Below are 11,827 nucleotides of genomic sequence, written 5' to 3'. Positions count from 1 at the left end.
CACACCACCTTCAGTGTGGGGGTTCCTGCTGGAGTGCCTGGCCAGTCTGGGTGAGTGGCTGATGGCTGTTTGCAGGCTGGCCATAGCCCCTTCAGGGTGGGGGTCCCCGCTGGGGTGCCTGGCCATCCTGGGTGAGGGGCTGATGGCTGTTTGCAGGCTGGCCACGGCCCCCAGCCACCCAAGCTGCCAGTGGAGGCTGGCTGGAAGCAGGTATCTGGGATTTATTTATCTTCTATAATTGAAACTTTGTTGCCTTTAGCAGAGGCCACAGCTGGCCAGGGCAGGCGGAAAGCTTGGCTTCCTCCATCGCCGGGGCAACCAAGCCTCCTGCTTGCTCCAGCTCCCTGGCCGCCATCTTGGTTGGGTTAATTTGCATATAGTCTCTCTGATCGGCTGGTGGGTGTGGCAAAGGCACGGTCAATTTGTATGTTTCTCTTTTATTAGATTATATGGTGGTGGATCCATGGAAACCAGGATAGTAATGACTAATGAAACAGGTGACCATTTTGATCACTACCTAGGGGTAGAATTTCTTGATCCCATAAATGATCACAGTTAACATGTTTTCTAATAACATTTTCTTTACAAATGAAACAGGTTTTTATTATTTAGTTGCCTTTGTCCTATACTGCAGATTGGCAGAATGAAATTTACTTCATACTATCATGCCGAAATAATACTTTTGTGCTGTTGAAATTCAATTGGTTAAACTTTAATATATCCCTGCTATTTGGGGTTGCTAGTACTCATACATTGCTGGAGAATTGTTAGCCAATCCAGACAGGGAACCTCATGGGAATATAGTAGAACACGTGAGACATAGCTTTAGTTGGCCACGTGCTTCAGCCTATGATTTGTGGTCTTGTAAACAACCCCAGAGCATGTCTTTTACCATTGATTGACCTTTGCACAGACTATTTTGGGCCTTACTAAGAGCATCTTAAACTGAGGAAAAACAACCAGTTTGTACATATTATACTTGAGAAATTATCCTATTAAAAACTTGTCCTGTGTTAATTTCAAAAGCTGTTATTTTTAAAGACTTAATTTTTTAAAATATACTTTATTGATTTTTTACAGAGAGGAAGGGAGAGAGATAGAGAGCTAGAAACATCAATCAGCTGCCTCCTGCACACTCCCCACTGGAGATGTGCCTGCAACCAAGGTACATGCCCTTGACCGGAATTGAACCTGGGACCTTTCAGTCCGCAGGCTGACACTCTATCCACTGAGCCAAACTGGTTACGGCTAAAGACTTAATTTTTAAACTGTACTCCAAGACCCACTTACATTACTGAAGGACTTTAGCTGCTACCAAGAAATTGTTTACCACACAAATATATAAGTGTGGAAATTTAGAAAATTCTAGCTTGCTTTGGGTACATAAATCTTAACCCAAGTCATAGTTTCTTTCTCTGCAGGCAGTTGATATTAGGATTATATTGTGTTTTAGAAATAGAAACTCCAATGAGAGGAAGACAATTCGAGAAATGTTTTTAAATATTTGCTGTGGGAGCAGAGGGGTATCCCAGGGGTGGAGAACAGAGACACCCCAAAGGTTACAGGGTCTTGACTCAATGCATTTCACATTACCCAGAACACCAGAAAAAACAAAGCTCTTATCCTAATAGAACATGTAATGCTTTGGAACTTCTGTTTTAATTGTGAATATACTACTAGTGCATGTTCTTGGAAAAACAGAAGTTTATATGTGAAAGACCTGCTGCTGCTGAGAGGTGGCCGCTGTTAAATTTTATTGTATATATTTCCATAAATGTTGTGTATAAAGTATACATATTTCTCTTTGCTACGGGTAGGAAATATTACTCTGAAACTTTTCCCTCAATATATTTGGTCATTTTTAATATCATTACATAACTTCATTCTTAATTACTGCCACAAGATAATTTATTCAACCATCCCCCTTCTATTTGTTAACTTTATTATTTGCTAATTCAGACAGCACTACAGTGAAATAAAGTTCTTTGTAATATATATCTGTGGAAGTCTAAATTTGTAATTGTGGGCTAAATTCCTGAAAGTAGACTTACACATCAAAGACTGTGTGTTTTAAATTTGAACAGTTACTGCCAAGACTTACCTCCAAACTGATTGCTCCAAGTTTTACAGTCCTAGTAGCAAGGACTTAGAATGGCCACAGCTAAAGATTCTGGAACAGTTTCACTATCATCCTAGCTGACATTTATTGAGCATGTTCTGTGTGTATTTGTTCCCAGCTCTTTTTCCACTTGTATTAACTTTTTAAATCCTCACAATGACCCTGTGAGGTAGGAACTCATTTTACAGATAAAGAAACTAAAACTGAGTCACACAGAGAGGTTACTTATCTTGCCTGACAGCCTGTCAGTCACTTAAGGTAGTGAGTGACTGAGGATTCAGATGTGTGTCCTTGATGGTGATAGAGTGACCATGTTTGAGTTTCTAATAGTGAAGTGGTTAAGAGAGAAAGGCCAGCTTTGCACTTAATGTGTATTGCTTGGGATCCATCTAAGGTCTAAGCTTAGAAAGAAGTTGCTCTGATTCTTTCCTACTGACTGAATTTTCAGCAAGGTGACCTTTGGCAGCTCATCTATCTTCTCTTTGCCTCTTATTTCCTCTTTAGTAAAATGAATATAATAGCAACACCTGCTTTGGGGGTAGATTAAATGAAGAGCACAGTGCTTATAACAGTGTTTGACACAAACTATGTATGTGTTGGATTTTGCTGTTGCTTCCATTATAACTTCCTTTATATAATTAATGTATACAATTGTGTATATTTTTTATTTGTTTCTGTAGAACAAATATGTAGGATTGAGATGGATAGCTCAAAGAATAATACCTGTTAGAGGTGGTAAAACAAGGACCCAGGAATACTGTACTCATTGCACTCTGTCAGGAGTTTCTTTCCAGTGCTCCTCGGGGGACTCCCAGGGAACGATTGCATTCATTTCCTTCTGTCTCTGCCTCTGTAGAACTACAGACTCTGGCAGCCTCACACAGCAGGAGAGAGTTGATTCATAGATGTGAGTTTCAGTTGCCTACTGTAGGCATCCGCTGTAGGCATCCGCTGTAGACATCTGTATAGAAGGGCCAGGATCGCACAGGGGAAACTGGAGATGCATTGATAGAATCGCCCCCCAGGAATATGGTGATAGCACTTGGTACATTTACAAGAAGTTTTCACGTACGTGAGCTCATTTGATTTTCTCAGCATTGAGGCATGTGAAATAAAGTCTTCCCCTTATTTTGACTACAGAATCTAGGTCTACTCTTTATCTGTTTATATTATTAAGGAATTTCCAAAGTAGAGATTTCTCTCTATGTATTAATCTTCGGTTTCTAAAATGATTTTTGTTTCACAACCATGACTATTAAGCTCTATTACAACAGACAGGCTCTCATGGGACCCAAACATGGGGTATGATTTTGTTGTCGTTTTGGAAATTTGCCCTAGTTTGGGGGAATAAAAAGATCTGGCACCTTCTATTTCATTTTATAGGTTCAAATACCACTGGATGCCATTGTGGGTTTTGGCTTGCTGAAAACATTGGTAACAGTGGGGTTTTGCTAATTTTACTCCCTTTTAAGAGGAGAGAAGGGTTCAGCCTTCACACTACCATTTAGCTAGTTTATTAGCATGTTAAATAATAATCAAGGCCTCTTCTAAAAACTCATCAGATTTCTTAAGCTTTTTAAAACCATGGAAGTGTAATCCAGCCCAACTTCAAAGCCGCTGCTGTAGCCTTCGTCCCCATCATCTGCCTTGTTCAGTCTCCAAATTAAATTCATGCAACTGCCTGAGTTCACATATCAGTTACTGCCAGCTTTTTAAGGCGCTGTAAGCAATAGTTACTTTGTCCCCATTCTGTGACTACTTAAAGAATAGCTTTGAAATTACGTTTCTTTTATCTTACCCAAGTAGACCTGACTAGAAAGATTGCTTACAGAAAGTGTGTGTGTGTGGGGGGGGGGGGGGGGGTGGGCCCGGAACCCGCGATTTTTGAGGGAAAGTATAGGACTGAAATTAATAGCCCCACCTCGAAACCACTATCCTGAGGTTTGGGATTCTGACACCAGTAAATAGATAGTAACTTCTTCATTGTCTCGTAGCAGCTACGAGTGAGTACCTGGTCTAGTATCTTCTCCAAAGGGATCCATTATCCTAAGCAGCTCTCTGAATGTGAAGTTAGAGAATAGCTGACATTTTCTTCTTCGGGTCTGATTGATCACAAATGACTTGCAGCACATAGGTGTGCAAACATGCATGGATGGATATCCCCGACCACAATGCCATCTCCTGGCTGATTCGATGCTCCAGTGGGGCTGCCTGACCCACTTATTTATTTATCTTGGAGTGTGGGTTCAGTCTGGCACAGACCTCCCATCCATGAATCTCTGGGGCTCTGGTGCTGGCTTCAGGTCACCTGGTTTGTAAGACAAGACTGGCTGGAGTGGTTTAGGAATAGGTTCCCGAATTCCTTGGGTGTCGGTTCTCTTCAGCTCAGACGCAGATGCATTACATTTTCTATCCAAACTCAGTCTGTCATAGCCTGAGGGCTGGGCCTAGGACTAATGTGTGTTCATTTTATCACCTTCCCTTCAATGTCAAGCTTTATTCCCCATCCTCATCTGAAGCAGAATCTAGTTGTGCTCACATCATATGAAACCCTCCTTTAAAATTGTTACCATCTTCTGAAGCCTGAATAAACTAACTTACAAAAGTCTAGTTAACAGCTAGCTAAATCCTGTGGCCATTTTTTAAGACAACTTTTCCTCAGTTGTGGATTTCCCAGACGAATAGTCCAGCAGTACTGTCCTCAGTGTGACACGGACTCAGAGATCCTTTGTCCTTGCAGCAAACACAGTGCCCTGCCCAATGTTATTGTGCCCCTGAAGAAAAACAACTTCCACCATGATGTGGTTAAGTTCCCATTGAAATGACTTCAGCACTCCCTGGAAATTGACTGGGGAGACCACCCTAGTCAAGTGGAGAGCCTGATGATTGAAAGCCAACATTTATAGACAAATATTTTCTATCTCAATGCCTCCTAGGGTTTGTGTGGGCCATTGTCTCCATGCTCTGGAAGTCAGATGTGCTTATGGCCCTTGGATGTTTACAGCTGGTGGTATATTACCTTTTTGTTTTTCTCTTTAGGATCAGGAAGAAAACAAGGGAGCGACAAGTTGGCCTGAATTCTACATTGATCAGCTCAATTCCATGGCTGCTGTAGGTATACTTTCTGTTCTCTAACACATGGTTTAAAATACAAGTCTAATACAAAGCACACAGTTGCACAATTAACACTACGGTGTCGGGTGAATTTCCCGCCAAAATATAAGATGGCGCGGGCAATTATTTAGGTTTCCCGCGCAAAATCAGAGTTAGTTTAAAATGCCTATATCTTTTGAAGTATGGGTTCGATTGAAATGAAATTTCAATGGGTATGAAACGGTTCGCATACACAGGTAGGTATCTTTGTGAACGGCAAACAAACAAATATTTGGTAATACGCAGTTACAATCGGCCCGAGTTTACACGTTTCCCGCACTCCACCGCAAATCTATATGAACCGAGTTAAGACGGCTCCCGCGGAGTACGCGCAATTCACGCGAGCCGACTTAACTCGTTTCCCGAAATCCAAGTGTTAATTCACTTGAGTAAGAACTACCAAATGTCGTTATCTTTCCAAACTCCACTCCAAATGTTCAATGTTGGGAAAACAGGGCTGGAGGGAGGGCAGGAGTGGTACTTGGCAAAATTATTTTTTCCAGTATGTTTTAAATAAAATCAGCACACCCTCAAATATACGTGAGTTTAATGTTATAAGAGGAAATGTAATCTTAAATCTGGCTTATGTCCAACTTTAACTTGCAATTGTTCTTACCGATTATTTAGAGTTTCATTACAGCAGCACTGTTCTAAAAATTAATGCCATTTAAAGATAATGACACTCTCTTCATTGTTCTCCTCCAGTTCTCTTATTGAGGATTTATTTAGTTCCTTGGTTCTTGATTTTACAGAGCACCAAGATACTCTCTTGCTCATATAAATAACAAAAAGTCTATGGTATGAATGGTGTTATGAAAAGGCATAATGATAATACCACCACTGAGATGTCCTTGGGAAATCTTTGGTACATGTATGTTTGGTTTAGTAATTGCTTAAAATGCATTCTCGGTGTCTAAAGCGGAAGTCTTTGTGATGTCGGCGTTCTGAGCAGCTTGAGGGGCACGTATTGATCCCAGCTGAAATACGTAGTGGAAAACAAGTCATCAGCTTTGAGCCTTAGGAGCTTAAATCCCCTTCCTGATGATAACAATAGGAGGTTGCCTTTGCCTCAGTGGACACACTCATGCTTTTAAGAGCCAGTCTGTTAGATTCAGCTTTGAGTTTATACCGTCCATACAGATGCTTTCTTCTACCTCTTTCTTCCTTGCCTTCCCCAGAGTGCTTGTGGAGAATTGGTTTCTTATCGCTGAAAGCAAACATTTTGCTTAAAAAAGTTAAAAACTGACCAGAATATGTGAATCATTCACACTTTGCTAAACTTTCAGAGGCCTTGACTTTTAGTAACTTCCTCTTTTCTGGCTTTTCCTTTGAAGATGCTTCTGCTGTCCTACAGTGAATAATAAACAGCCCGGTAAATGTGAACAAGGCTAAATTTCATAGAGGCTTCTGCCCCAAGGGTTTCTACTCAGAAAATACAGCAGAAAAGAATAGAAAGTAACTCCCAAATCCTCCTCATTCAAGGCATCCTCCACAAGGGCAAAGATGAGAAAAGGGCGATTTCAGCATTTGCATGAATATGTTAGCAGAATGTGAGGCTTGTGGTGACTATCAGGGATTTTCTATGCTTCTGCCTAAACCCTAATAATTTAGAGTCATTTACATTTCCTTCTTATAAAGGTTATTTTCTGAATTCTTGTTCTTTGCTGTTAGGGAAAAAAGGACCTGCTGGGCAGGCTGTCTTTCTAATGGAGTCAGCATTGTTTGATAGCTAACAGGGGCACTTGCTTCTTTGTTCATGAATTCACTTCCATAAATGGAGAAGCACTAAACACTATGGATTTTTCCTTTCTTCATATTTTGGGACCATTAGGTTAATTGGTCTTTTAGTGACTTATCCATGCCTGTCCCGTGTCCACCTGGCTCCCTTCCTGCTCTAAGGGGGTCCGTGATGTGCCAGTGTGTGGCCTCCATCAAGAGCCTTCTTTCTCCTCATCCAGTCCTTGGACATTGTGTACATTTTTTAATTATATTTGCTTTCTTTCCAAGAGAATCTCAAGGCTATTAAATTAGCAGTCACTTTGCTATTCTTTGTGTTAAACACCTAGCAAAGCTTTCTAATGCTCCGTTAGGGACCCAGCCAGTGTCTTTCCAGGGTTAAATGTTAAAGGCGTTAACAGTTTATGAATTAGTGAGACCAGAGAACTGCTGCATGCATAAAGGAGTAAGGAGGCCTGATAAGACCAGAAACTCTGCTGGATATTCTGTTTTCCTCAGCACCCTTGTTGCCGCCACCTCCTCCCATAGTTCTGGCTAATCGCTCTGGTAACTGTATTAGAGGATGCCAGCAACACACAGCAGAATCCTGAGGCGTTGTCCCGGGGACTGGAAGGCACACAGTTTGTTCAATCCTTTTATGGCGTGGCAGCCAGATTCTGGCTCTTTACTAGGAAATTCTTGAGGGGCATTTATCCATTGTCATCATCCTTTGCCTTCAGCATCAGTAGCGACTACAGCTTTTGAGTGTGCATCTTATGACAAGCAGTATACAGGCACTTTACATGTTGTTTTAAAGGCTTACAAGCACCCTATGCAGTAAGCGCTATTTATAGATAAGGAGTCTGAGACTCAGAAAGGTTACCTTGCCCAAGGTCATCTAATTAGGAAGTGGTGAAGCTGGAATTTAAACCCATCAGCCTGAGCTGAAAGACTCCTTTCCAATTTGCCTCTCACTAACTTGGGTTAAAAACCCATAAAAGAGGCCTCGGAATCCCTCCCCATTCCCCACTTCCAAGTTTTCTGAGGCGGAGCAGGGATCTGTTTTCTTTAATGCCTTGAGAGTGATAAACAGTCCAGGTCAAGGACTGCAGCACTTACTAGTTTGTGAAGCCGTTTGTGGAGCAAGTTCAGCTACTTACGTAAGCCTCCTAACAAGGATGCTTTGTTCTTTAGAGGACCCCTGAATGATCCATTGAAGAGTGAAAAATGGAATAAAAGTGCAGCCCAATAGGTTGCAGAAGGACCTGGACTCTCTGTGTGTGACTTTGTACACTCTTTGGGTGAAAGGGTGTGAGGTGGAACTCAGTGTGCTTAGCCTGCCGGCTTACTGATTTCACACCAATGAAATGTCCAAACCGGAGCCTGGTTCCTGACTCCCAGCCTGGAAGGGTTTCTGTGCCTGTGCCTTTCTCTTAGACCGCAGGCTCCAGTGTATACTGTAGCAGCTTTGACCAGATCCTCTGCCAGGGTGCACATTGTCTTTGCCCACTTCTCATGTGAGCAGGGATTTATTAGGTGCATTGAGCACCCACAGAGTGTCACAGCCTATCCCGCATACTGGGTGTTTGGTGTAGCAGCCATCTGCAGAAATGTAGGCATGTCCCCCTCTTCTATAAAAAGCTGCAAATGAGCCTTCTTCCTAAATGTGAAGATTGGAAACGTGAGACTTTCCATAAAGCATTTCATTTTGAAAAGTCACATTAGTATATTAGGTTCATCTACATCCTCTGCTTTCTCAATACAGTAAGCAATCTTAGATTTAAATCTTGTGTCACATACAAAACATAGGATATTGTGTTTTGTTTTGAGAGGAAAGTAATGGTCCTTATATTGGGAAGGGAAATTCCAATTTAATTTTCTTGACTTTTCTTAAATCTCCCACCTCTACTAGGGAGAGACTCAATGTAGTGTGCTTTTATATGTCCCACCCTCTTCAAGGTTAAGATAAATGTGTGCCAATTCTCTTAGTATTAGTGAACCATAATAAAAAATGTGAGTAGTCTTTAATTGGGAACCGTTTTGTGTGATTAAGCTTAGGAACAAGGAGTGATGTTCATAAAAGGCTTGATTCTGAGCTGCAGAGTCAAAGGATTGCTTAAAAGTGTAGAGTTCAGCTGTGCCTTGGGAGATTAAACATACTTGGCTGGATTTGTGCTGAATTTTCCAGAGGATGGGTCTCATAGAGCTGTGAAGGAATTCACTGACTATTCTGCACACAGCTTCTTCCCAGCCACCCTCTGGTGACAGCTGTCCAGATGCATCACTAGCAAGAGGACAACTTTAGCAGAAACAATAACAGCTTAAAAACAAGATTTTACTGATTTTTATTTCAGTTGCCATAAATGATACTGATATTTATGTTTGCTTTGGGCTTTATCCTCCTAATTGTGAAGTCAAAGTTAGATTTTAATTAACATCTAGTGACTTAATGCTGATACTGTTAACTAGAAAATAATTAAGCAAAGTCTCCCCTTGATGATTTGTCTTCCTGAAAGAAAGGAAGAGACTGGATCATTGCGACACATTGGATGAGAGGCAAACTTTTTTTTCAATACTCTGTTCCCCAACCCCGCATTTTATCAGAATTGGTAACAGGTGAAAAGACTGTGACTAGCCAAGCCCGTGTACAGAGTAGGATGAAGGCAAGGGACCAGTGATTCCATGTGTAGAGGCACCTGGGCCCAGAAGACCTGGGATACTTCTAATACAACTAGGGCAGCGGTTCTCAACCTGTGGGTCGCAAACCCTTTGGTGGTTGAACGACCCTTTCACAGGGGTCGCCTAAGACCATCCTGCATATCAGATATTTACATTACGATTCATAACAGTAGCAACATTACAGTTATGAAGTAGCATCGAAAATAATTTTATGGTTGGGTCACAACATGAGGCACTGTATTTAAAGGGCCAGAAGGTTGAGAACCACTGAACTAGGGGGTTACGGGGTGAAGGGAAAGGAAAAGACTTTTTAACAAGTCTGTAAGCTTATTAGCATTCATGACTTTATAATACCAACTGAGATCTGCTTCCTTAGGACCTTGTTCTTCCAAGTGAGGCCCACAGACCTGCATCCATATTGCATGGAAACTAGTCAGAAATGCAGCCTCTTAGGCTTCGCCCCAGACCAAACAACTCAGAACCTGCATTTCAACAGATGCCCAGATGATTCATATCCACGTTAAAGGTTGAGAAGCAGTGCTCTAGCAGATCCCTGGGAAGGGAGAGTGCACACACACACTCCATATCCTAATTTCCAAATGATGTTGAGTTGTTTCTAAAACTTAAGCATTTCCGTCATAGAAAGAATTGTCCATCATAGTATCAGGTCCAATTTAATTCTTCCTTTTAAAAAATATTTGATGGAACCACAAATGTAAAAGACTATACTTTTCGTCTGAGGAATGGGAGAGATAGGGTGGGAGGATTGCTGCCCACCTCAGCTTGATAGTGTGATAATGTTATTAACTTTAATTGTCAGAATGTTATTATTAACTACAGGTTCGCTCTTCTTTCTATCTAATATAAATAGTAATATCTCATCAGAGTGCGGTTTTAGAATAGTTACACAAACATTTGGACAACTTAATCTCTATTAAGTTTTCTAAACATTGCCTTAAAGCTTTATTTAAAATTGGAAATAACTAACTTTTAGTAGAGATAACAAATATGTGGAATTCTTGGGGCTTTTGCTCCACATTTTGGCTTGTAGTAAATCTTTGTTGCAGGTTTATTATTTATTTGTATTAGAAGTAATAGTAGCATATAATCTGTGGGTTTGCCTTGCTTATCCCATAATTCAAATATAGAATTGGATAAAGTAACCTCAGTTTTCTTTGCATAGAGAAAATCTCTGCTCGCATTAGAGAAGGAAGAAGAAGAAGAAAGAAGTAAAACTATAGAGAGCTTGAAGACAGCACTAAGGACAAAACCAATGAGGTAATTTTTTCCTAGGTAATATATACTACTTGTCTCTTTACTTTTCTTTTTTTCTTCTACTCTTCTCCTCTAGCCCTTCTTTCTCTGTTTTCTTTCTAATTCCTTTTTTTCCCTCTGCAATAGCCAAACTTTTGAGGAAGTCCTCAGTTAAAAGCATGCAGTTGAACCATGGATAAAATACTTTAATCACTGAACATCCAATAAATTTATTTCCTTCAATTAAAAGATATGCAAGCAGCCATTAAAATGGCTAGACTAAAAAAAGACAGAGACTAACAAGTGTTGGTGTGGATGTGGAGAAATTGCCACTCTCACTAATTGCTGGTGAGAATGAAAAATAGTGCAGCCACTTTGAAAAACAGTTGGGCAGTTTCTCAGAATGTTAAACATAGTGTTGCCACATGACCCAATAATTCTACTCCATAATGTATAGCCAAGGGAAATGAAAAAAGTACCCTCCAAAAAACTTACACACAAATGTTCATATCAGCATTATTCATAATAGCAAAAAAGTGGAAACAGCCCAGATTCTGTCAACTGATGAATAGATAAATAAAATATTATATATCCATAAAATGGATTATTCAGCCATAAAAAAGAATGGAGTACTGACACACCCTACAACATGGATGAGCCTTGAAAATATTGGTGCAATGTGAAGAAGGCAATACACAAAGGACCACGTATTATATGATTCCATTTATAAGAACTATCCAGAAGAGCCAGTCCACAGAGACAGAAGGTTTAGTGGTTGCCTGGGTTTGGGGAGAAGGGGAAATAGTCTTTTGGAGATGATTGAATTGATAAAGTGTTCTAAAATCACAGAGTGGCAGTGGTTCACAACTCTGGGAATATATTAAAAATCACAAAATTGTTCATTTG

At 40.6% G+C, this 11,827-nt stretch overlaps 1 protein-coding gene across 7 annotated transcripts in view; it reads left to right on the top strand.

The window, feature by feature from the left end:
- The window catches only part of DAAM1 (dishevelled associated activator of morphogenesis 1), a 156,889-nt gene that overhangs the window by 98,417 nt on the left and 46,645 nt on the right, over nt 1–11,827 (top strand). For all 7 annotated transcript variants that reach the window (XR_002831847.1, XR_002831848.1, XR_002831849.1 and 4 more), the window contains exons 4-5: nt 5,159–5,230; nt 10,851–10,945. Coding sequence is in view for 4 of the 7 variants with exons in the window: in XM_006099573.3 (XP_006099635.1) it covers nt 5,159–5,230; nt 10,851–10,945 (167 nt within the window). In the remaining 3 variants the exon portion in view is untranslated. The remainder of the gene's footprint in view (nt 1–5,158; nt 5,231–10,850; nt 10,946–11,827) is intronic.

This window comes from Myotis lucifugus, unplaced genomic scaffold (assembly GCF_000147115.1).
Source record: "Myotis lucifugus unplaced genomic scaffold, Myoluc2.0 scaffold_278, whole genome shotgun sequence".
Classification (NCBI taxonomy): domain Eukaryota; kingdom Metazoa; phylum Chordata; class Mammalia; order Chiroptera; family Vespertilionidae; genus Myotis; species Myotis lucifugus.
Note: the sequence above shows the minus strand (reverse complement) of the source record. Positions and strands in the feature narration are given on the sequence as shown.